The sequence below is a fragment of the Falco biarmicus genome, chromosome 6, assembly GCF_023638135.1.
Source record: "Falco biarmicus isolate bFalBia1 chromosome 6, bFalBia1.pri, whole genome shotgun sequence".
Taxonomy (NCBI): domain Eukaryota; kingdom Metazoa; phylum Chordata; class Aves; order Falconiformes; family Falconidae; genus Falco; species Falco biarmicus.
This window is the reverse complement of record NC_079293.1, coordinates 89276166-89302418: the sequence shown is the minus strand read 5'-3', so window position 1 is coordinate 89302418 and position 26253 is coordinate 89276166. Positions and strand designations below refer to the sequence as shown.

General features: G+C 49.2%; 1 protein-coding gene across 9 annotated transcripts; it reads right to left on the bottom strand.

Moving 5' to 3' along the window:
• Positions 1-1167: 1167 nt before the first annotated feature.
• LOC130151726 (uncharacterized) lies at positions 1168-26253 on the bottom strand. Of its 9 annotated transcripts, none has more exons than XM_056344358.1 (10): positions 26164-26253; positions 23982-24114; positions 17182-17256; positions 12721-12832; positions 11969-12113; positions 10788-10901; positions 10070-10214; positions 8690-8838; positions 8046-8185; positions 5400-6836 (listed from the first exon to the last, which is right to left on the bottom strand). In XM_056344358.1, exons 4-10 carry the CDS (start codon positions 12824-12826, stop codon positions 6715-6717), a joined length of 921 nt encoding a protein of 306 aa, XP_056200333.1. In that variant the 5' UTR covers positions 12827-12832; positions 17182-17256; positions 23982-24114; positions 26164-26253; the 3' UTR covers positions 5400-6714. The 9 variants fall into 9 exon arrangements, with proteins under 9 accessions (XP_056200334.1, XP_056200333.1, XP_056200335.1 ...); XM_056344360.1 differs by having other exon boundaries at positions 26192-26243; XM_056344363.1 differs by having other exon boundaries at positions 26132-26232.

Genomic DNA, 26253 nt, shown 5'->3' with positions numbered 1-26253 from the left:
TTTTTCCTCATTACCAAACCGGTGACCAGAAGTTTGTGTTAGGTGGCAATAAATTAAATTAAGTAAAAATTCCTCCCCTGTCCACAAGTAGCATTTTGCCGGCTGGTGTGGAAGTGGGAGGGGGCTGCCCTGGGGATGGGGATGGTGTGGCTGGGTGCTGTGGCCAGGGCCTCTGCTGGCAGCAGTTGCTGTGTTTCAACAACCCTCACAGCTCCCCTGCACTGTGCTTGGCGTGTGCTCTCTGTGCGTTTCTGCTTTTCTTGTTTTGCCATTTAAATGAAGGCAATGTGGTGCTCGCACCCAAGGGGTGCTCACATCTCATGCGAAAGCAGGGACCGAGCCCTTAGCGCTCATCACACTTTGAAGACCGCAGGGCTACGCCTGCATTATTCTGAGCTACCAGGGCAAAGCCATGCAACCCTCCTGTGAACGAGGACAATCATGCTCTTCTGCTCTAGAGAGCCTACAGAGCAGCAGGACCCCCAGGCCCACTGCTCTGCCTCTCACAGACCCAGCCGACGGCTACATGGTGCCTGTGGTGGTGACCATCTCCTGCCCCTGCCAGGAGACAGGCGCAAAACCCAGCCCACTGCTCTCTTCCAGCGCACCCAGTTCAAAGGATAAAAAATATTAGGGTATGCTGGGAATGGACCATGACTTTGTACCTGCTGTTGCTATCAGGCATGCAGTGGGTGGTGTCTTCTTACGATTTCTTGTCTTCTTCAAAGGCATCTGGGATGAGCTTTTGTCCAATGGGACTTTTCATACCAAGTCCATCGCCACACCTGGTGGGAACTCTTTCATGCCAAGGGCAGTAGGATGGAGCAGAAACACATCTGCAGGGGGCAAAGTGCCCCCTGAACAAGGGGACACACAGTGGGTCTTCCAGGAGGTTGCATTTTTGGCCAGGACCGTGGCCCAAAGCAGTGACAGCACACGTGTTTTCTCCATGCTATTTTTAATGGGCTTAAGGTAAAGCATTGGGGCGAGAAGCCCAGGCTTGAGCTCCTGTACCAGCCTGGCACAGCTCTTGGACATCTCTGCTCGACCCCTCTGCTCTCCTTTCAGCCCTGGGGGCATCTCATGGCAAATGATTCCGTTATTCTGCTCCTGCAGAACACGTGGCAAAGTACACATTGTCTCCAGGGGAAGCAACAGCAACCACAGGCACAAACACACACACACTTTTTTTTTTTCTCTCTTGGAAGTAATTCATGCCATGGGTCACTTAAGCTAAGTACTTCCCAGTAATGCCCATTTTTTTTTTAATCTCAAGTTTTTATTAGAACAACTTGCAGACAAACTGTCACCAGCTAATGTCACTGTTGCTTCCAGCATTCCCTAACCCTAATGAGTCCCACCCTGAGCAGGCAACATCCCCTCTTGGTTGGTTGAACATCACATTTTACCAGCTGTCTGGGCAAAAGTCTTCAAGACCCTTCCTCCCCAGAGAGGAGGGAGCAAACACAGCATCCTTGTGTGGCTATTCATGGGGTTTGAGTCAAAGTTTCCAATGGGGAATGCCCATCATGCTATCACACGGCTGATGCATGCTTGGCTGGCGTTCCAGCTCTGCCGGGAGCAGGGTCAGGCTCTTGGGCTGCTCCAACATTTTTTTCCCATGTTTTCAGCCCATGCATAAGTCCCGCCTGAGCCCGTAACTTTTTGCTGAGATGCCTTTGACAGAGGGAGCTGAGCTAATGTCCCGACAGGGGGCCGTCCTGGCTCTACGCAAATAAAATAAATATTTAGCTTGAAAACATCTAACAGTTTTCAAAGAGCCCAGGATGGCCCGAGCGTGTTTAGACTGTGTGCATAGCAAAGGGTGCTGATGCCTTTAATCATCGTCATATGTATTTGATGCTTTTATCTGGAGATCTTCACAGTCCTGTACAGAGAGGCTTGTCCTGTTCAGCTTTGCTTTACAGATAAGGAACGGGAGGCGCAGCCAGCGAGGGCTGGATTTGCCCCAACCCTCAAACCCCTCAAAACCAAAAAAGACGACGAGTGTTCGGGTCCGCCGCATTTCAAGCCAGCCCCCGTTGTGTTTCCTCTCCAAGGCCAATGCTCCTCTGATGAGATGCCTTGAGGAGTGACAAGGTACCAGCAAGAGTTTCATCCACATTCTCCTGCTGGTGGTCATGGTGGCCAGTGTGGCCAGTGCCACTTGTGCCTGTATCCCAGCATTGCTGACTGTATCTCGCCCTGCCCATTGCCCCTGGCTGCAGCCGGGCAATGGGTTTGCAGAATTGCTTTGAACTGCAGATGGAAAGCAATCCTGCTTTGCAACATGATGCTACATCTCTTCTCTCCAGCGGGCTCAGTTTTATTTATTTATTATTCCATTTCATAGATGCTTTAATATAAAGTAATTAGTACTGAGGGTTTTAGTACTCAATTAGTCAAGCCGAGAACAAATTAGGTCACAACACAATGTCTCCTCTGCCTGGGTGCTCTGGTTTTCGGGAGCCCGGCAGGAAAGGCTGTGCTGTGGAGCCAGGAGGATGGTGAGGAGAGCGTGGTGCCCTGGGACTGTGGGCAGGCTGGTCGCCGGGGACCCTGCCCAGAGCACTGAATGCCTCCTTGAAGAAAAGCCTGCCCTGGTCCCAGCACCCAAATCAGCTGCTCTCACGGTGGCTGAGGAGGAGCTGGCTGAGCCCTAACCCAAGAAGTGAGGCATGTTTTTCTCTGGAAGCCACATGGGCTTTAATGAGAGCCTGCTCCAGGGCCTCACAACCCTATTTTTTCTAAAAAAATTCCTTTTGAATTAACACATTTGCTCTCTCTGTTCAAATGCATATTTGTCCTGACCCACAACTTCTTTCATGCAACATTCTTCTGAATCAGATTTTCCCAGGAACCTTTTTTTACTGAAAACAACTCTCTTGTAGCATCAGCAGCACCCAGCCCAGCTGATGCAGCCCTCTGGAGTAAATATTGCTGAACTGATGGGTCATCCTCAGATGCAGGCAGCCAGGCACAGAGCAGGGGCTGTCCCCAGCCAGGAGAAGGAGGCATCCCCAAGCACCCCTGCACTCAGCACTGGGGTGGTCCATCCATCACCTTGCTTGTCCCTATGCCCCCATTTAGCCACAGAGCAAATCCCTTCAGAGGGTGACAAGTATAAACCTAGTTTTGGTATTAGAAAGCAAAGTATGTTGTCATGTCCTGGGAACCACATCATGCCTGGCTTTGCCAGCCCCATCCATCTTCCAGCCCCCCAGGGAGGCGAGGAAGCCCAGGTGACCCGGGTGGCATCCTGGGCTGGGCTATGAGATTTTGCCAGGGCCCTGGATTGCCTTTTCAGAAATGACAATAATTTTTCAAGCTTTGGGTTTTTAAGGCCACCAGCTTTCCAAGAAATTTTAATCTGGTAAAATTCACCCAAATCCTATAATCACTCACGGAAACAAATGCTGGACTGATTATTTTTTGCTAAGAAGCTGGCAGGCTTCCAGCTTCATGAAATGCAGCTTTGCTGAAACTAAAAAAAAAAAATCTCTTGTGGGCAAAACTACGTATCAGTGTGTTTTGAAAACAAATGAAAACCAAACATTTCAGGAAAAAAGACAAAATGAAATAAAAAAAATCTTTATAAATATCTTCAAGGCTATCTTTAGCACCAAGGCTGGAAGAGGAAGGTTCACATTTATTTTTCATCTGTTTCTCTCCACCCCAGCTAAAAGAAAAGGGGGCAGGGGGAGTATTTTTAGGCTCCTGTTCCAGCTGCAGATGTGAGGAAAGCCACTTTCCCTAAAGCTGGCCGGAGTTCTGTGTGCTGGGACAGCTATGGGAACCTATGCCTGCCCCAGCTCCGGGGAGACAGTGCTTGGGGGGTGGCCTTTGGGGACCAGGAGCTTATTTATGGGTGGCCAAAGAGGTGCTGGGGTTAGCTCAACATAATCATTTGGGGGCAGTTGTCAGGGAGGTCTGCAAAAGATTAACTGTGCGCTGCTGCAGTACCTCATCACTGCTCAGCAAAAAGCCTTTAAGCCTCTTCTGGCTGCTGGCTCCCCTGCACCACGTGCGAGGTGGCCGGGGACAGGGGCTCACACACCTCCTTGCCTGAGCTGCTCAGCTCTGGGGTGCACAGGTGGGCAAGGAGACATCTTGCTTCCTGATGCCAATGCTCTTCTCCAAACCTTTCCCAAACTCTTAATAACCTCCTGGACGCACAAGGACCAGAACTGCACACAGCCCTCAAGATGTGGGTGCACAGCAGCTTTAGAGAGGGGCGAGGGTATTCTCGATTTTAATCTTTTCCTAACCACCCCTGAGATACAATTTGCCTTTGCTGCTGCCGCATGTGGAAATACTGGGGTGGGACTGGCTACCATAGCTCCAAGCTCTTGCATCCAAGTGGCAGGGACCAGCTCAGAGCACACCACTCAAGAGGTGACATGCAGCCTGGTTTTCCCCTTAGGCATCCTTTGGTACATGCCCACAATGTTATTTATTCATCATTTGCACTGCCCACCTTTGGTTTCCTAACAGCTTTTTGCAATTCCCCAGTCAGCCTTCTCCTTTAGTGTCCTAAATAATCGTCCATCATTGAATTGCCTCTTGGGTTTTAATGACTACATTAGCCAGCCTAGGCTTAATGACACGTGCCACCAGCAACCTCCCTTCCTGGAGAAAAACATCCCTTCTATTTCCCAGCTTCAATCACCTACGATGTCTTTTATGCCATAGTTCTTCAGCTTTTTAGAGGCCAGCGGCCACATAAAAGAAGTTCACTTTTACCTATGTGTTTTCTGAGTACTTTGGAGAACTCAGAGTAGGAGACATGACTTCCCTCTACAGAAGCCCTGTTGACTTTTCGAAGCTAATTAATACATTAATTGTGTCATGTGGCATATAGTTCCTCATCATTTGGCCAGCACAGACACAGCAAAAGCCCTGAAGGCTTTGCGTAACGTCCTGTGGAAGGGCCGTGCAGATGCCCTGGTCCAGAAGCTCTTCCTTGGGAGGATGACAAACCTTCCAGAGCTTCCTGCACATCAGAGGCTGCCCAGCCTCACACCAACTGCCCACCCCACCTGGACCCCTTAATCCACACGCCAGGGGATTTAATACCACTGTATTAAAGGCAGCAGCTTACAGGGAAGCTGCTGGGAGTTTACTAGCTGGGCCCTTGGGACGCAGAGCTTATAAAATGGAAGTTTAATGAACGGGGTGCTGGGCAGAGGAGTTTAAGTCGTACATAGGAATGTGCATCGTCCAAGTCTTCACCTCCAAGGTTGATGAAGGTGTGATGGGTGAGAGAAGCTGTACCCAGGAGCATCCCAGGGCAGGGGGGCAGCTGGCTCAAGCAAGGGACCAGAGTCACCATGGAGCCCAGGGGACAAGTGAAAGAGAAGCTAGGACAGTTGCACTAGATCTACAGAGTTAGTAGAGAAGTGGTGGAATTAGCTGATTTATCTGAAAAGAAAACACACCAGAGTGACAAAAATTACATTAGACTGATTTTTGCTCTTTAAGTGTAAACAATAGCATGTGTTATTTTAGAAAAATTTACCTTTGTAATAGTATTGAAAAATATTCAGCATCTGAATGCGCCTGCCATGTAGAGACACTGTCCAGACACCAGTGAGGCACCATCACCTCTTGGGTAGGCACAGGAACAGAGGCAGTGGCCCAACAACTCAGTCAATCTGCTTTTAAGCTTCCTAACACCAGCTCAGAAGTGGTGAAGCCACATGAGAAAGTGCTGATCCAGGATGAACTCGCTCTACCGGTTCAAATTATTATTTTTTTTAAAATTCAACAAGTTTCCTTTGAAGCAGCAGGCTTTACCCCAGATCAGGTATCACCTCACCTGTACACCCAGCCTCCTGCCAGAGTGGCTACAAAGCCTGCCCAGCTGGAGGCACGCAGCCAGGGCAAGCTGCTGGCCCTGCACAGCCAGGGAAAGGCAGCCCAGTGCTCCCATCTGGCCCAGATCCTGTCTGATCGCAGGTGGGGCAGGAACAGCACAAAGCTGTGTTACTGTGGGTCCACAGGGGTGCTGACAGTGACCAACTTCACTCAGAATGTCAGGGAAAACCAGGGCAGAGACTCAGATACCTTACTGCATGCTGAAAAGCAAACATGTCTTTGGTTTCTGAAGCTACAACAAGCTGGAAGAGGTTCGAGGGCTTGCAATTGTCAGAATTATTCAGTGTCTCCTCTTCTCCCCCTTGGACATCAAGCATCAGAGCTGACACCACGAAGGTAGAGCCCCAGAGCTGTGGTACCTGCTCCCATCACAAAGAGAAGCAGGAATGGGAGCAGCCCCTGCCTGCAGATGGGCTCACACCGCCGGGGCTTGCCGGTACCTAGCACTCGGTGGCCAAGGCAGCGCCAGACCAACTGCTCACCTTCACCCCTGGGGACAGCTCACTGACAGCTGCACTCCAAGATAAATAAACTCTCCAGGATAGAATATGAACATCTGTTCGCACAAGCCTGCCCAGTGGCTGTTGAGAGCCCATCCCTGCGCTGGTCCAGAATCAAACCTAATGCAGGAGGGTGCAGAGTCAAGGTGGGGCCGCGAGGAGCTAATCTAAAGGAACATGGCTTGTAGACGCAAGCCATCCGCATTTACAATGGAAAGAAATAGAGAAAAGCACAAGGGAATCAATACTGGAAGGAAGGACCAGCAGACACCTAATTATTCCCCCCGCCCCCCCCCCCCCCCCCCTTTGAAGTATCTGTCACAACACACCAGAGGTCTCAGGCCACTGTGCCTGATGGGTCTGGGGTTTCTGATGCTTCCAGTGGTCTCCGACAGTGTCTGCACGTGACTAGTCCCAGCCGAACAGCAAAGATCAAGCAAGTCATTGCCAGCAGGACAACTAGAAAAGAAACACAGAATGTGTCAGCACAACATCAGGGTTGTATTTCAAAGTCCAGACTTTCACTGGTATCCAAACTCACCTGATGCTTCCAGGTCAAGGGATGTCTAAAAGGGGTGGTGGTGGTGGTGGTGCTTTTTCTTGGAGTGTGTTATTAAATTTTTTATGAAGAATCATGCATGAGTTTGAGAAAACCACATTCTTGCCCTACCAGTCAAACAAGCCGGAGCACTTAGAATGAAGTTTTGCTGGCAAAAACATACCTCCTGGAGGAACACAGCTGCCTACCAGGGATCACACATACCCTCAGCATTCCTGGTGGCCGCAACCATCAGGCGATGGGTCTCCAGTGCCCTCAGACCCCTGACAGACAAGCTCTGCCGGGTCCTGGCTGGGTGCTTTTAGGCACTGCCAGGCTCCAGCTGCCCTTACAGCAAAAGGGAATGCATACTGGAGTGGTCGCAATGGTGGTGCCAGTCTAAAAATTAACTTTAGCCACTGGTATGTGGCAGCAGGAAGGCTGAAGGGTGGGAACTTGCTCCCTCCCGCCGGCCCTGAGGCGAGGGTAGGCATCTCAAAGTGCTGCAGCAGGATTCACACAGCTCGGTCCCTTTCATGCCAGCTACTCATGATGGTACAGCTTGCACCAGACTGCGACTGTTCAGTATTCGGATGGATTAAGCCCTTTTACCATGGGTGACTGCACTCTGCTACAGTGGCCTGCAGCAACCAAATAATCCCAGCAAAACTTGTTAAGGCTAGCCCGAGCTCTGCATAGGAAAGCAGCACGCGCAGCGTTTTGCTTTGTGAAATTTAGATGCAACCCCTGCTTGGGTCAGAAACGTATGCACTACTGTCTCCGATACAGATCCCAAATAATGTAGGGCAAATGGAAATCCACAGCCTCTATCCCAGCACTGCCTCAGATGGAGTTACCAGCAGAGGATCCAGGTAGATGATGGAGAATCACAGGGCAAACCCATTGCACCGGGAAGCGAACCTGGGGCAATGCAGGGTTTGAACCCAGTCCCAGCACTCGTGGACAGTGATTTCTGCCCTACTCTGCTCTGCAAAGTGAATACCTTCTAATGAATCCCTAGTTCTGCTTTTTATAAATAACACTACAAGAAGTAATTCTGTCTTTCTGCCCCTCATACACAGGGAAGATGTGGCCTTTTACAGGAGTTGGAACCAGTCCAAGAGATTCACCTATAAAAATGCCATTCGTCGTTGGGGATGACAATGAGAAGTTCTTGCACGTGCTGCCAGTCAGAGCTATTATGACCACTGGGTAGATTGTCAGGTTATAGTGGACGTACTTGTCAAGAAAGAAGTTTTCTAGATAAAACCTGTGAAGAAAACAAGTGACCAAAGTAAGCATTTTCTCTGTGTATTCTCCCCCCCACCCTGGAAAGTTTAAGTAAGGAATTGGACAAAGAATGGGTTGGTTTTTTTGCAGGCCAGTTTGTACCCAAATCCAAATTTGTTCATTTACTAAGATTCAGAAGATTAATAAAAGAAGTTCTCTAGGGTAAGTTCAGGGAAAGAATAAAGCCATGTTTCGTGTGTGTTCTGTAGGAAGCCCTCACCTGCAAACCTAGGGCAGGCTGGGCTTATGCAGGTCCCAGCATCTGTCCCTGGCACGTTGCAGGTGCTTATGGCACTGCTGAGCGTCGGGGAGGAGAAACCTCTGCCCAGGCTCCCTGTTTGTCTGCCATGGATTTTACCAGAGGCCTCTGTACTCAGCGTTGGTGCGGGGACAGCCTAGGAATGAACTGGGGCCGTAGCCAAACCCATTTGAAAGAGGTGGAAGGGGTCTTCCAGGCTTGGTGGGAACCCATGGGGCTGCTTACCATAGTACTAGGCCAAGAGCAAGGATGCTCAGCGAAGCAGTGGCTGCTGTCTCGTGGGACACGTTCCACTTGTAGGTCAACACAACAGCCAGGTTCAGCAGGGTGGCAATGGCGGTCCACGTTCCGTAGAGTGCCAGCCCGTTCTGGACCTGCCACACAGCACAAGATGACAACGGCGGTGAAGGCAATTCCTGCTTGCCTTGTGACCCACAGGTCCTTGGGCAGCAGAGCCAGCCTTCTGGACCTAGCTGCAGGCAGAGTCCCTTAGCATGGGGAGGAGCTGAAGCCTTGGAGTCCCCAAAGTACCCCAGAGATCCATCCCAGTGGTGGCTGCAGAATTCCCTGTACAAAGCCCAGCCACCCCAGCAGGGCTTTGCCCCTTGCACCCAAAACGCCCAGTCTGCCTGGCCGCCCAGCCCAGTCGCTGCAGGCTGCTGTGACAGGCAAAGGGAACAGCTTTTTTGCATTCCAACTACCTCCCAGAAAACCTCTTTGCTACACAGAACCTGCCACAGGCAGTAGCAAGGGCTGGAGTCACTCCTGGATGAGCACAGGTAACCCAGCTATTCCCATTCCCCTGTGTACTGGTGCCTCAGGAAACACAATACAAGATGCAGAGAATGGAGCCCACTCCCAGTTTGTGCCAAGAGATGCAGGCTCATTTCCAGCAGGGCTGGTAGGAACTTTTCTGTGCAGAGCCCCCCAGCTTCACAGGCTCCCCCTCTGCTGAAAACCCTCCCAACTCCCTGGATGGGGAAGCAGGGACTGGGGGAGCAGGTTTGAGCTAGGAAAGGGGCACAAGGAGGGAACCAGGGAATGATGGAGCATGACTATGTTTCTCTTATTTCCCCTGTGCAGGTTGCCAAAAACAAACACCCACTCCTCTAAGGGGTAGCAATAAAGCCATTTTCTTCCAAGCTTTGGGAAAACTCAGAAAGGAGCTGCATTTGAAACCTTGACCAGTGTACACTTCCCCATATAAAGAAATCTATAACTTTTTGTAGTCCTATACCAGGGACATCACCAGCTACAACAGAAGCCACCCTTAGCAACAGCTTCTCCCTCGATAAGAAATATTCTTTCCAACCCAAACACAAGTCTGGGCTGAAGTTTACATCCTTTGCCAAAAGCCTCATTCTGTAGCAGCTAGTGAAATGCAGGGATATACCTTGCTCTGGATCATTCCCATGATATCCAGTAGGAAAGAGATGCAACGAAGCCTGTGCTGTGTGCCCCTGCAGCAGGCACAGGTTAGGGCAGAAGTTTTCCCTTACTGATCTCCTGCCATTGAATCTTTCATTCTTGATACCTTCAGCACTGCACAGAGGGTTGTTTTTTTTTAGCATATACCAACAGCACAGCTTGCCAAATGCCACCTACTAGGACGCGGATGAGCCAGAGCTCAGCTCTGTGACCCTTTGTGAACCAGGAGGAATGGATGCTCAGGGCTCGGTGTGAAATGAAGAGGGAGGCACACGTGGTCAGAGTGAGGGCTGCCAGGAACACCAGGGCTGGGAAGAGGTATCTAGGACAAAGAACATGCATGTACACAAGATAAAACACTTTTCAGTGGTGTCACAATGCCTTCATTCACAGCTTTAGCGTTTAGCCTTTACTGTCTTTAAGTCAATCGGCCTTTAATTAAGGTAATCGCTATGCGTAGCCCTCATTTTGACATACTACTCTTTTACTCTGTTAATCACAAAGCTGTTTTCCCGACTGCAACTGATTTCTTCACCCCTTGACAGTGGTGCTATTAAAAGCCCTTCATGTGACCATGATTAAGCAAACAATCCAAGGCAAGGAGCTTAACTGTATTTATGAAGAGGCATGGCTCCTGTCTTACCTGCGGAGGAAAAATCATGGAAGAACAGCAGCTTCGAGGAGATCTTGGGCTTCAATAACTGACCCACCTCACAGGCAAGATGACAACATGGTGTAAATACCCCAAATTTTTGAAGGCTACCTGTTGCCAAGGCCTGCCGTAGGGTTTTACAGGTATGATTAAGTGTTCACACATAGGGGAATGGGCAAAATGGAGCATTGGGGCAGCCCCAGCAGGAGGGTTGGGAAGCATTTGTAACAAAAGTCCACTTACTCTCGGTCCCACAGGAAAAGCCATCCAACATTGAGGCCATTATTCAGAATCCACACCACATAAAAAGGTATTGGCAGCAAGTCTGGCTTTATGTAGACACATCCAAGTTCATTCCTGCCAGGAAAAAATGGATACAGAGAAAGAAAAAACAATGCCTGCATTGACTAAGCTTCCCTGGACTCATTTTCCTCATGCTGACAGGGACTCTACATCAGAGTTCAATATTTCAGCTTAAACCAGACTGTTTCTGCTCTGCACCCTTCTGATGCAGAGACGCTGCAGCTTTCCCCATCAGGGTGCTGTCCCACAGTATGGAACTTCTTGCTGGTCTCTGCACCACCATGGATTTAATGGGTACCAAGGGCTGCTCCACAGATGCTGCAAAGCTTGTGCCGCTGGTAGGAGTAGCAGTGTCATGGTCATGGGTTTTGGTCCAGCTCCCAGGGGAAAAGGCTTATGGGATCATAGCATGTGTATGTATGTATTGTGTGTGTGCACATACATGTATATGGACTTTGTTACTTCTGGACAAACATATACATCGTTCTTCCCTCAGCCTTCAGTGTTGGCCAGTATCAACTGAGCAACTTCTTATAAGTCACATGAAATCATCAAATGCACGAGACTCAAGCTAAGCAGGTCCCTAGTCCCCCTCGGCAGCAGAGCTGCCATGTCAGTCTATCCCACAGAAGGCAGCACAGGATACTGCAGATACTGCACGGTACTGCGTGCGCAGTTATCAATCCCATAGCCTCAGGAAAAGCTTCAAGCCCGGTTCAGTGACCCGAGACTTCCCAATGTCAGTTCTCTGACAGAACATAAACTCAAAGCATTCGCTCTATAATTAATCGATTTCGCCTCTGTGCATTCTCAACATCTAGAAGCAGGTGAGCACAGCTACTGGGTAGCTCTGCCAGATGACATGAATCAGCGGAAACCAGACCTCAAGGAACAGTTTGTGTGCTTGGTAACCTGTCCACACGTTAGAGCAGTTCCTGCACCTCCAAACTGCTTCCCAGCTTTGGATGCTGAGCCTCAGATATGCTCCAGCAGCAGAGCTTTGGTGTGCCATGTCAAGAGGAAGGACAGGGGACTTACTCGGACTAGAAAACCCAGAAAAGTGGGTAAGGCTGAGCTACAGCAGGGAAGAGCCTCATTTATACTGTAAGCAGGGAAAATACCTTCGACAGATCCCTGACAAGGCGTAGAGAAGCCAGGCAAGCTGCCAGGCATAGATGACATTCCAGATGAGGAAAGTCCAACCAGCTGGGGTGAAGTCAGTGTTGTACTTGGCTGAGATGTTTCCAGGGGTTGTCCTGAACAGACCTGCAGTGGATGAATGTTATTGCAGGCAAAAGTGTTACTACATACCAAGGATGGGGAAAGACTGTTTTCCCTCACCCTGCAGTCGTCCACCCTTCAGTGGATCTGAGGGAGACGACAGGATGCCCTAGGTTAAATCAAGCCACGTGCTGCAGTTAGCTTGCCTTTGAACACCCATTACGGGATCACTGTCCCTGTGGGGAACCCTAAGGGCCTTCCCTCTCCTACAGAGCCAGGGAGGAGCACAATACCCATTCCTGACAGATTCAGCTGGGTAGTATCCAACCCAGCACCCCTGCCCTCCTGAAACCCACTGCAGCTGCCTGAACAGCTTCCACCAAGGCAGCGTACGCAAAGTCTGCCTTTCGCCCTCCGCTGGATCCAGGTTCACCGGGAACAGGACCATTTCTTTGGATTTCAAGGGATTGGGCAGGGCTCAGGCACCTGGCTGTAACACGTGGAAGATGCACCAGCTACCTCCACCTTCCACAGATCAGGGTGTATTTAGAGAAGCAACGAGGTAACAGATCTACCCATCTAAGGCACTTCATATCGTTAAATGATTAATGCATGGAACCCACCTCTAACAAAGACGATTTGCCTGCCTTACCTTTGAATGCCCCAGTGGCATTTCCAGCATTCAGTATCACCATGACTGTGAAAGTAGCCAGAGACAGAAACATCACCAGAATCTTCGGCTTGTGTATAGCATCCATCTTACCCTGCAACAAACCAGAGGTATTGTTTGCCTGTCCTAATGTGTGCCTGGGTTCGTTCCATATCGCAGGGACTGTTTTCGAAATAACATTGTAAATACCCCAGGTTTGACTGCCGACTTTTATTTGTGGTGTTTCCGTAATGACTGAAGAGGCCTTGCCTGAGCTAGGAGCATCTTTCTTTGAACCAGCATCTTCCTGACAACAGTCAGTGCCAGCAGCCCAGAACCAGGGCAAGCAACTGATACTTCCCCAGAACACTCTTCAGCAGCTCAAGGATTTCTTTAGTATCTTTAGTAGTATCTTTGATAGTCTCTCACAGGTTTTTACAGCTGAAAACTCTCCAGATCCATGAAGTTATCCAATGATCTGGGGGAAAAACTTGTCTTAGTGCCTCAGATCCTGTTAACGACCTCTACCAGCCCCTACCAGTAATGGCTAAAGAACCCCCATCCAAGTTTCAGATGGAAAGCAAACATCTGGGGGGGCTGCCCAGGTTCTGGATGGCCCTGACCCACAGAAGCAGAGTAGCCTTGCCAGGTTGCGGGAATGCTGCGGGAAACCATGGGGTGCCCAGCTAGCCCTGCTCTGCCACCACCCTTCCCTTACCAGCACAGTACAAGAGGCGTTGCTCAGGTTTGCCTATGGATGTATTCCAAAGGTTTCAAGGTCTAAATAATAAGTGAGGACGTGTAAAACTTATCTGCCATCACCACTGCAGTTTTACTGAAGCCAGCAGGCCTATCAATTTTGCCCACTTTAATGTTTTCACATTTCCTTCCCAAAGTCTTGGCTTTGCAGCTGAGTGCCTTTTAGTTCAATACAGCTTTTCATTTACATCTCTAATCCTGTAACTCCTACAGAATAATATCTTTTCATGGTGGTATTACCTCCTCGTCTGCTGGCTGCAAATGAGATTTAATGCTTTAGCAGGTCTCAAGAACTTTATAGATTGTAAAAGCTACATACTATGTTTTTTTCAAGGATTGTAAGTAGTGACTTGAGCTCTCTCAAGCTTTCTCCATTAGTCCAGCATTTGCTCTGTCAAGGAAGAATTTTGTGCCACCTATAAGAGTAAGCATATGTGCATGCACACTATAGCCAACAGCTTTATTTCCCCTCGCAGCTCAGCACTTGAGCTGTCTTCTCTATGCAATGGCACTTCAATGCCTTCCAGAGTTGGCAGGAATAACAACCGAGCTGCTCCAAGGCACTCGGCATTGGGCTAAAATTCCAGCTCCCACTTCAGTGCACAGTTTATAGTTCCAGGCTTTGTTCATGGACCAAGCTGCAAGTAGACACTTCACAAGGAAATGGGAGGGGAGGTGCCATTCTCTGTAAATCCATACAAGCTTTTCCCTTTCCCGTTACATCTACACAGAAAAATCACCCTTTTTCTAAAATTAAAATCCTACGTGAAAGAGCTCATTTAACTCCAGCTATCAAATCCCTATTAGGCTTATGTCAGTCACATCCCAAAACAAAGTATCTTCAACAAATGACTGAAATTCTGAAAAGAAAAATCTACTTGTACTATTAAAGATATAATTTCTGACTCCGGAAATAACTGCCTTGCAGATTTTGGAAAGCCAGGAAAATGCAGGAGAGGAAACATCACTTGTCCTATTCTTATATCTGTTCCTTGAACACTGCCTTTTGGCCACTCCAAACCAGGACATGGGACTAGTGGATCTCACTGTCAGGCCAAATCTACGTCCTCCTGACAGCCCTGTAATTGAATTCAACACATTTCTGTTTTATTAGCATATTTGGGAGAGACTTGATTACACACTTGGGAGAAGCCCACGCCTGCTTACGGAAGCCCAGGAGGAAAGCTGCCTTTTCAAACCGGTCAGTGATTTCAAGACTGTCTCTCACCTCCTGCCTCCCTCTAATTTATCATCCGCAATATTTCCTTGCCTGCAGTTTCAGCCACAACCACCCTTTAGAGGAATCAGAAATATTACTCACAAAGATCCAGGAGGGCTTTTTGGCAGTGCCTTGCAGCTGTAGTTCAGCTACCACCAGCGCCGGGGAGGCTCTGCCGCTCAGCCTTATCTAAAGAGATTTTATACAACTCACAGCAGATAAATAACCATGCAATATTTATTCAAAAAAAAAGATAATCACAGTAGTTTGGCATGCTTTCCATCTGAGCCGCAGCCTCCAGTTGGCTGAAGCCTCCCAAAAACAAGCACTTATGCAAGAGAAACGCGATTACTTAACGAGGGACTTTTATAACAGCTGGAGCAGAGCAATGCACGCTCCCAGCTTGCTGGCAGACAATAGCGCGTGGGTGCGTGCTCTCGCCTGCTTTGTGCTTCCCAGCTCCACCAGGAGGAGGGAAACCCAGCCCTCTCGTGCCAAAGGCATCGCACAATGGGAGCCAGGGTGGGAGAGGGGACAGCCGGGGCCTGGGGAAGCTGGAGATGCAAGACACGGTGAGCTCTGGGTCCTGTGAGCAATAACAGACCTTCCCACAGCCCCAGAGGGAGCTGGAAGCTGCAGCCCTCTTTTATATTTTTTTATAGCGTTAGATGTTGCAAGACACAAGTAGCTTCTCTTGCATGGCAAGCGCATGTATAGTAATCCTGTGTATTGATACCTCACATCTGTTCCTTGCAGGCTGTGCATACTCCATTGAAAATCCACAAATCTGCCCTCAGAAATAGCCTTTAAGTAATTCCTAACTCTGATGGACTCTAGAAACCCCTGGGAAAACCTTCCCAACATCAGAACCATCAGGGAAGTATAGGTGATAAAATGACCCCAAACCTGAAGTGCCAAATAGACTTCTCTAGGATTATTTTTGTTTCCCCCCAACGAGATTGGGTTCAAGCATATTGCACAAGTAAATTTTTGTTCAGATATAGGAAAGGATCCCGTCCCTCCCTGCAAGCCAGTCCCACGGAGTCAGAGCAGCCACACTGGCTCATCAGTCTCCACCTGCACCTCTCCAGTCTCACCACATCCCCTCTTTTCACTTTATGTATTTCCCCCTCAAATTTAAACTGTTACAGCCAACTAAAAATATGCTTCAGCATCAAAATATCATTTATCTTGTGCAACTGCAGTGCCTACAGGCGGGCAGCCTTGCTGGGCTCTCATCAACATAAAGGCAGTGACTAAACAAGCCTCTGGCCTCACCCACTGGAAGCACCATCACTGGGCTGGGGACGGACCCTGCTGGGGCTTCCGAGGAACCTGGGATAGGGGTACAAAGCCGACATGAACTTGGGTTTGCCAGCTGGGAGGTAGGACAGGGCACCCCGCCAGCGCTGTCACTGCCTACCTTATCAGCGTGGGTCTGAGGTCCGCCCTTCGATGGTATCTGGTGGGGAAACCAGCGGCTTACGCGTGATAATTTCACATCAGCCAGACAACGTGTTGTGCCCCACACTGATCACAAACAAAACCTGCTTGTACATAACCAGTTCCCTGAAGAAAACTAAGGCCTGACCTCATGGTTTGGTGGAGTGAGCATCTTTTCCTCCTGTTTTTGTTTTGTGCACCCCCCAGATATGCACGCTGTGACACCCGCCCCCCCCCCCCCCCCCCCCCCATCTCCTAGAAGCCACCTTCAGGTTACACGTTTATAAGCACTGTTACACCAAGCACGGGCTGAAATACAAGCCTGACAGATACATCCATAGTATGGCCCTCTACTCCTAGTATATTAACATCCACAATGCACTTTTTTCACACTGGATCACATCTTATTCATGGGCCACTTACGTAGTGTGTATACGCATACAGATGTTTTTATTCAGATAGCCCAAACAACCTCAAGCAGAGTATCGGACATTTTCATCCATCAAATGGGTAGTCTGAAATTCATCACTTAGACAGCCATGTTACATACACCTGTTAGGCACAGCTGGCCAGCTAGGTCCGCGCTGACCCAAACCCAGGGTAATTTCTGCACGTGGGAGAACCCATGCACCTTTTTCTGTCCTGTGTTCTTGCTGGTTATTTCTTAATGCATCTGCCTTGTTGCAGCGAGACGGCTGGGAGCGATGCCACCACAGCAGTAGCCTTGTCCTTGCACTGCAGTAAGCCAGGCAGAAGCTCTAAGCCCACATTCTGGGTTTCAAAAGTTCTTTTTTTCAGAATAAATTGTGACACAGGCCTTGGATAAAATATTCAAAATTATTTTATCATGCAGCTTTACAGAAATTCCCTAAAGAATGTTGGTAGGATACAGAGGAATGTACTTAGTGCTTATAAATGTGTTAAAACCCAACAGCCCTTGCTTTGCTGGGCTGCACAGCTCTGCCAGGATGGGACTGCTTGGCACAGCCCCCGCTCGGGGATACCCATGTCAAACGGAGCGAGCGTTTAGGGAAATGCCCTACCTGTCTAGTGTCCCTTCGCCAAAGGGCCTTTCAGACTTCTGTCTTCCACGTGGGAATCTCCATTGAATATCCTCGCTGGCCCATTGAGGAAGAAAAATGATATTGTCAGGTGTGTGACAAATGCCATACAGACATTCCAGCCACCAGCCGCTGCCAGCACTGGTATGCGCAGAGGGGAGCACGCCCTGACCCACATCCTGGAAGGGTGTCTTGAAATCAAGATGCTCAGGCACAGGGCTGAATGAAATAATTGGAACCATTTCCACCCCGCAGCCGGTGTTTCACTTTTCAAGACAAGCTGCTTTGAAGCAGATGCAAGTTTTATCCACCTGGGTCACAATAGCTGGGAACTGTTTCACTCCAACAGTTATTTTACCATCATGGCAGTTTCCCACTGATAAGAGGAATATACACATATTCCCTGTATCACCAAAAACCTTTAAAGACAGGTCTGTCTTTAGAGCCCTCATTTGTGATTTCCCAGAGAAGAAAAAGGGAAAAAGAATTGCTTTTCAAGGATCTGCCATGCCCATCCCTCCCCACGCACACTCCCTGCAGCACTATGGTGTGTTCCACTGGCATCAGTGCACCCCAGGCACCAGTCCACACACAATAGTGGGACCAGCTGCAATGGGACCACAGCTCCACTATCACTACCCCGTGCACTAGAAAGCTGTGTAAGCATTTACAAGGTGCTGAGCTAGCATGAGCAGACTTTGTGCTGGAATTAACACTGTGCTGACAAAAGGAAGTTTTGTTGTTTCATTTTTTTTTTGTTTGTTTTAAAAGATGAATTCTCCTGCTAGCAGCTGAAATAAGACACTCCAAGGACAGACAGCTTGAGTTCCAGCACAGAAAGTGGAAGCCAATTGCTTTCTCCCCACAGGTACCTACTGCTGCGGAGGCCCTGCCCTTAAAATAAACTCATTTTGCACCATGCAGGAACTGAGACAAGTTCATTTGTGGGCAGCTCACCAGCTTCATGGCACATGCTGTCATCAGCGGGAAACTCCAGAAAGCAAAGTACCAAAAAGCCACTTTTCCTCACCAAGGAAAGCTCTAATGTCACCTAGGACAGAGCTGTTTCTCTCTTATCTGGACATCAGCACAAATAGGTGAACAAAACTAGTGCCAGGATAGTGGCTACATTTGCTTCCAGCCAAGTGACCCAAAATAAAAGAGCCTGTGAAAAGCAGAAGGGCTTGACACCCGGGCTAAGGTAGCATGCTGCATGCCCTCACCTGCACCAAACCGCAAGACAGGCACCCCCACCGACCCGACCACCTCCCTGGCCAGGCAAGAGCTCAGCAGCAACAGATGAGACCACCAAAGCCTTTTTGCCCCCATCAGCAATGTCTGGTTTAAACCCAAAACGCATCCTTGCATGCTCAGAGCTCCCATTTAACCCTTGCAGCCTCTTGCTTTAACCATAGCCTTTCCTAACGTGCCAGGCAAGCTGTGCCCAAGGGGCAGCGACCTCACTGGAAATAATTTTCAGGCCAAGTTCAGCAAATGTTGACAACCAAATGTATTAATCTCCTAACAACAGCTCAAGCATCCTAATCCTGCAGCAGGTTAATCCGGGTGCCTTCAGTACCAGGGATTAGCCCTCCCGCGCTGCTGGCTGGAGGGGATGGGGCTCGACCGGAGGCACTAGGATGGGCACACGGTGAAGAGGATCTGTGTCTGCAGTCCCCTCTGTGTATTTTAAGGAGAATTGTCTGCTTTTTGTTGCTGGAGAACAGAACAGATTCACCCTTTGGCAGCAAGGAAATTTCCCTAGGTTTAAGGGAGCAAGAAGGTTCATAGGGATCCACTACCCACTTACTTTCAACCACATTAAGGCAGCTGTCATGCTAAAAAAAATCATTGACTGTTCTGCAAACCTTTTTGCCAAGTTCTATGTTAAGGACATTGTTGTAAGCATTTAAGTAACCCAGAACTAACCCGGGCCCCACTCTTGTGAGAGAAAGAAGCGGGGGACACACCAAAACCAACAATGCGCTTCTAAGCTCACTTTCATGAGACAAGCAGAAAGTATTCTCCCCAGATGTTCTCACTTACTGATTATGCCTTGGCACGTTTCCCTTCTGCACAGGCTGGCCGGGAGCCAGCAGTGTCCACAGCACTGCAGCAGCAGCACGGCAGCGCTTGCGGGAGCTGCCGGGTACGAGACCCCAGACACTCACCTGCACAGCCCCCCCTTCAGAGAGGAGGGCAACAGCGGAGCTCAGCAGGGGTGAATGAGGACACAATTATATGGCCAATATCTTCCTTCTGTAAACTTTATTTTCTTCAGTCACTGTAGCAGTAACACACAACCCGTAACATCCATTCAGTACTCTGCTTGGGCAGCACCACTTTTGTATCATTATGGATGTCAAAATATCACCCTCCTGCCTAGCTTTTCTCTGCACTCTGTCACCCGCAAAGCATCAACACACCACCCCCCACCCCCCCCCATCTCCACAAGAGCAAAAGGCACCCAGGAAAGCAGCCCCTTGCACTAGAAGCGGACCTCTGCAAGCCCTCAGTGGCTAGAGATAGCCATTTTGCAGAGCCCATGTGGCCACCCAGCACAGTCAGGGACAGAGACAGGTAGGAAGGGAGAAAAGGCACCTGGATTGCAGTCAGAGCACAAGTTTTCCAGACTTGGGCAAGAGCAGAGAGCTGCCTTCGTTTTATAGCTGCAGCATCCAGGTCAGCAAGAACCTCTCACGCAGAAAGCCTGCTTCGAAACCTGGGTGGCCTGATTTTCTTTATAGCACTTTTTGTGGCGCTTCATATGCTTAAATGCAGCAGTGTCACCTATAATTGCCAGCATTCGATGCAGCTGTCAAATGGGCAACATGGATCTTGAGCTGAGCACTTAGAAAATGAGAAACATGGCAAATATTTCGATTGCAGTAGCTTTCCTACAGGAGGGCAGCACAAAGCTTTAACAGACAACTTCAATTTGCAGCAGTGGAGTGCCTGACTTCAGCATGAATACTCCTTTAACATAGCAATTTTGCAATCTAATTATCTAGGGTTTTTTTTTTAAAGGCAACTAAAGTATATATAAAATGCCAGCACATGGATATATATCACCTCCTACATGAATCATTAGCAGAGATGGAACATTTAGTTCCATCACTGTGGGAAATTAGTGGAAGAAAGCTCACTGCAAGACCTTACAGACAGGGAAGGTGATTTTTAATAAAAATAATCCAATAAGTTGGTTCTACCCACTCCTACTCTCCCATCAACACTTCCATGCAGAGCTGTATGCATCCATCTGGCCAGGATCATCTGTGTGCAGCAGGAAGCCCATGGGATAACACCATCACAGCCTCACTGTGCAACCTGGACTCCTCTGGTTTTGGTGGCACCTTCCACACCCTTTAGCAGTGGATACCATGACCTTGTACTGTCCTGCCTCACCCCTCGAGAGTTTCAGGCAAAATTGAGCCTTTGGTTATCTTTAGCTGGTTATTGTAGAGTACTATTGGTCATCAACTTGTCACCTTATCCAAGGCTTCTGTTAGTTCTTTGTCCTCTAGTTTTTTGTGGGAAGTGCATGAGCTGGCTTTGCGGCCGTTGCAAGCCGCTCCTTGAACCCTTTGTGTTTGTCTGGGGTGCTCAGCCATGCATTTCCATCCACACTAATATTCGTGCTCCTGTTAAAAGCCTCCACATCAGACAAGTCTTAACCATGTGCAATCCTAGCACAGCCAACACGAGCTGAAAGCTGGTAACTTTCTGTGGGCCAAAGCAGGGAACAACCTTGGCAACATATTACACAGGTTTTGGCTGACCATATGGAAATGCAGTTATTGAAAAATTGTGTATATCGTGGCACATTTTAGACAGCAGTCCCTCTAACTGGTTCTTCTGTGTATGTTACCATACAAACTTCACTCACCCACTTTTCCACATCCTGCATCCTCGCTTGTGCATCCACTTACCTGTCCTAATTCTCCTTATTCAACACAATTGCCCTATCCCCTTCCTCTTAAGGAAAAGACCATTTCTCCAGGCTGTTTCTGCCAGCCTCTATCCTTTCCTATGTAAGGATTTTCAAACCTATAACTCAGAATTATTTCACTACTTTTCAAAGGCAAAACCCCACAGCCTTTGCTGCATGTCGATCCTCCAGCTGAATTTCCAGACTGCCTTTCAGAACCTGGAAGTGTTAGACATAGCAAACACTACTGCAGTCAGAAATTTAAGACAAAACATCAGTTTTCTCCTAAGGTTAGTCAAAACCAGCAAGACCCTTTCTGCTATAACTTCTCAGAAACAAGCTAAGCCTGAGGCAAGTGAAGCACAATGGAAAGTGGCAGCAACAAGGGAAAACTGCAGCCAAAGAAGAAATTTTGGTTAAGTCAGAAGTGAAGCAAGGCAGCTCTAGCAGGAAGCATAAGAAAGCCATAACTGAAAACAGCATTGCCATTTTTGCCTACAGTAAATGCGTTTATTGTTTGAGACATGTATGCACACGCACATATCTAGATCCTCACAGAGCACTTTGAAGCCTCTCCAAGGTCATGCAGTAGACTGCTTTTCTCATTCAAGCTGGAGACCAAATGTGCCCATGGAAAGCCAGCTGAAGACAAGGGCCTTACACCTCAAGAAGGTGAGATGCAGCTTCTCGTGGCAGCTTTTTGCAACCTACAAGAGTTCCCAGGCCCTGCCACGCAGTGCCCAAGACCTCCTGCTCCTGCAGATGTAGATGAGGATCTGCCCCAGCACATCTGGTGATTTGGGGTAGCCTCTGGTTTGGACCTGGGATGCTTGAGGTGCCTTAGAAGAAAGCTTGTTTTTTGGAGGGACTGGAATTCCTCCCTTGGGTAACATCAGGAGGTGTCTAAAGAACAGGCGTTCAGAAGGGTCAGCAGTAAAATCAACCACCCCTTTTTGAAACCCACTGGCAGCAAATTGACAAGGGCTGATTGATGATGAGATTGTCAGAAAAAGCCTCTGAGTATCCCAGCCCTGCGCTCCTTGGAGAGGCACCGTCAGCTCTGCAACATCAGCCTCTCACCATATTTTCCACTGAACACCAAACACCTACATTGCCTTAGTCCAAACACTCTTCAGGGTTATTGTGGTGTTACTTTTTGCAACTCAACTTTCAAAGCAGGGCCTGCCCGTCCTCCTTTTCTTCCTTCCTACTAATTAAGTTTTAGGGAAAGCTATGGTGTTAACAGTTTTAATCTGGTTATTCTGTCGAGGCTTGCCAACAGTCAGAATCCGCAAGCCTTGGTAGAGCCATCACTGCAGGCTTGCTCTCGTGCCTGACCGCTGCAGCTTCCAGGCATCCCAACGTGCCACCAGCACAGGGCTTCGGGACTCTCGGTCTAAGGCACCTTGCTGGCATGTAGCGGGGGCCAGGCATCATATGGGGGGCTGGCTGTCAGTCTCCACACCTCTCACCAGCATTAGGGGCTCGGACTGTCACTCAAGTTGAAGCATAACATCACTTATTTTGTTTTAAAGTCTGTGGAAGTGACAGTCAGGTCACATAGATCTACACAGTATCATTCTCACCAAGTGTGCATATATATAAATATATATTTAAAGACACAGAAAGGCTATAACTGCAGCCAGATTATTTATAAACTGTATAATCTGCCACTCTACCACATGGCCCTGCAAAGCTCCTGTGTATAAACAACAGCAGATGTAAGACCCACTTTGAACAACTGTCTGTGAGCAACTGGGAGTTGAGGAGAAGCAGGGCTAGTACTAGTTGCAAAGACTTGCTCTGACCACAGATGCTTTCTCAGAGACCTCACCAACAATGTGAGAAGCAGAACGCATGAATTCCACCTCTAAAATTAGGAAATGCACCCTGAAAAGAGCAAACCCCGACAGCAAGGGTTGGGTTTTTTCTGCTGTGTAAAATAGCCCACATGTGACGTGCAAGACAGTTTTCCTTAACACAACAGTGAGCCACAACAGCTCCAGTGTTTTCCTTCCTAACACATCCATCCTTCACAAGTGCAGTTCAAACCTGCCTGTTACTGTAATAAAATATAGTACTAACAACTAGATCCATCCTTCGTGATGACAAAAGGACTGTCTGTCATGGCTGGATCACATTATATCAGTGTGGGCTGTAAATCTCCTCTGATTTTACTCACCATAAACAGGGCACTTGCCCAACCAGAGAAAACTATCGGGGCAGAGATGTGCTCCCCAGGCAGGTAAGTGTTTTCAAGGAACACATCCCTCACTCAGCAGGATTCATGCAAGAGCAGCCCTGGGTGATAGGACACAGCAGTGAAACCTTCTTTTGCAATACACCCCCTACAACAGTGAGCAGAAGTGTTTCAAGGAAGAGGCATCACAATCACTTCATAAAACTCATCAACATTAAAAGCCATTATGCCATGGGCTCATTCCCTACACACACCACACTGAGCATGCTCTGCTTCCAAAGGCAGATCCACCTGCCAGGTGTTTTATACGTCAACCCCTACACTCAACAGGAAAGGAAATCAGTATTTAAAACCAATCAACCCCCCTCAAAGTCCACACCAGCTCCCCTACTTCTATCATCCTGACCATCAGCATAAGGCTACCCAGAGATGCAGTGGGATCTCTGCAGGTCCTAGTGGTTTACTCAGACCTCTGGGTGCACAGCACCAGGCCAGCCCTGCTACACTCCTGCCCTTCCAACCCTCAACAAAAGTCAGACTTGGGCCCCAAAGTCCGTGGTGTCTTAAAATAAAAGTGCTTGGAAAATAGCTCTGACCACAGCAGCAGGACGAGTGCTACGGCGTCCCAGCTCCACCGCCCGGGTGGCTGCACGCCTTGGAGAAGGCTAGGGCTTGTTGCTCAAAATTGCTCCTTCCCAGCAAGATTTCATCATCAGTCAGCAGTTTGCAGAGATGCTTCAGTGAAGCGATTTCCTCCGCAGCACTTCAGAAAAGCCGTGAGACCATCCTGAGAACAGAAAAGGAATATACATATTTTTAAAAAAATAAAATCAGTGGGCTTGAGTCTTCACAAGCAAAAACCAGCTTGTAAGCAGAAACCTGCAGACAGCAAGGAGGCGAGCAGGCTCAGGAGCCCTGTGGCCGGCAAGCAGGGGTTCCTGACAAGCCTCGATCAGAGGGTGGCTCAGTAGGCTGCACCATCTTCTTATGAGCAGATAAATCAGTTTATGGTCATAAATGCAGACCTGTTCCCCTGAGGAAAATGTTAGATGAGGTCGCTTCTGAGACAAATATAAGCAGGGGAAAATATACATACATATAACAAGAACTTCTGTTGAAAAACCCTGGAGGAGATAGCTACCGAGGGACAAGAAATGGAAGAGTAACAAGAGCACTTGCCTTTCTCAGGGAGCAGCACTGCCCCCAAAGGGGGGCACGGAGACCCCAGCAGGCACACAGAGCAGAGCTGGGTGCCAGCAGCAGCTCCTCACAGCAGCCCCAGGCACAACAAAAGGGTGCTCCAAGGCCGGGGCTGCAGGCAACCTAAGGACCACCCCAAAAGGACCAACCCAACCCACCTGCAAGGCAGCCCAAGGCTGAGCTGCAATGGAGCTGCTGGGCAGGGGCGTGGGTGTGGGTCCCAGCTGAGGCTGCTCAGGGCCGTTAGGACCTATGGGTGCCCTGGGGGCTTTTTCAGGTTTGTGCTGTGGAGCCCCACAGCTGCAGGGGTCTTGGTCTGTTTCTCTGGCTGTTGTGACAGTCACGACTGTCAGGAGTTACAAGCATTGGTGCCAGGGTTTGCACTGGGGGTGCCTGAAGGCGGACAGATAGAAACTGCACCTCCTCTTCCTTTCTGATTTAAAATGCTGCAGCCAAGAATGAAAGAGATGTGGTGGGTTTTTTTCCTCAGTGCCACGTAAAACTTGGTGAAAAAAGAAAAATTATGGACTTAAATGTTCTGCGCCTTGAAAGGCTGTCTGAACTGGGGCTTGAGGGGTACAGAATGGCCCTGCATGCAGAGCTGAGGCAGTGATGACCTCCAGTTTGTTCCTTGCTAGTACCTGTAGACTTTTTTTTCCTTTCCCCCTCCTTTCCTCCCTCTTCCCCTCCTTCCCACCCACCTTTCCCCCCCTTTTCCTTTTGTTTTCTTTTTCTTTTTTTCTCTTTTTCTTTTCTTTTTTTTTCCTATTATCTCTCTTTTCTCCTCTTCTTTTCTTTTTTTCCTATTCTCTTTATTTTCTCTTTATTTTTTTCTTTTGTTTTACCCTTGTTTCTTGCCCCCATCTCCACTCAAGGCACTCCCTTGGCACCAGCATCCCCTTCCCTGGTCCCCTGCAAGAGTCCCTCCCTTCCCTAATACAGCTTGCCCCAGGGTAGCTCTCCTCTCCCAGGAAAATGAGCAGGACATCCACGGCAGTCTGGGAAGGTCGGGTTTGTCACGGCTTCCCGGCCTGGGCCAACACCCCCCGCAGCAGCACACGGGAGGTGCCAGTAGGTGCTGTCTGAGCTCAGCTGCTGGACTGAGTGGTGCTGGGGGGATTGTGCTGGCCCAGGGCTGCCTTTCAGCGATGGGCACCTGGGCACGGGGGCTGCAGCAGCACCCCCATCGCAGCACCCCCATCACAACACTCCATCGCAGCACCCCAATTGCAGCGCCTCCATTGCACCCCCATCGCAGCACCCCCATTGCAGCACCCGAATTGCAGCGCTTCCATCGCAGCACCCCTACTGCAGCACCCCCATTGCATCTCTATCATAGTGCCCCCATCGCAGCACCCCCATTGCAGCACCCCATCACAGCACCCCCATCGTAACACCCTCACCGCAGCACCCCCACTGCATCTCCATCACAGCACCCCCATCGCTCCTCCATTGCACCCCAATTGCAGCACCCCCATCACAGCACCCCCATCACAGTGCCCCCATCGCAGCACCCCCACTGCAGCACCCCCACCGCAGCACCCTCATCACAGCACCCCCACCGCAGCATCTCCATCGGAGCACCCCCACTGCAGCACCCTCACCACAGCACCCCCATGCATCTCCATCACAGTACCCGCATCGCAGCACCCCCACCGCAGCACCTCCATTGCATCTCCATCGCAGCACCTCCAGGTGATGGCTGCTGCCTTCCTCCAGGCTTCAG

Bases quoted from the DNA above. Each gene is read 5' to 3' on its own strand.
- LOC130151726 (XM_056344358.1), bottom strand. From the start codon at position 12,826: ATGGATGCTATACACAAGCCGAAGATTCTGGTGATGTTTCTGTCTCTG. The intron at 10,215-10,787 runs GTAAGTGGACTT...TCTTTGTCCTAG, and splicing joins CTTTTCCTGTGGGACCGAGA to ATACCTCTTCCCAGCCCTGG. The intron at 8,839-10,069 runs GTAGGTGGCATT...GCTGTGTGGCAG, and splicing joins TCTGGCTCATCCGCGTCCTA to GTCCAGAACGGGCTGGCACT.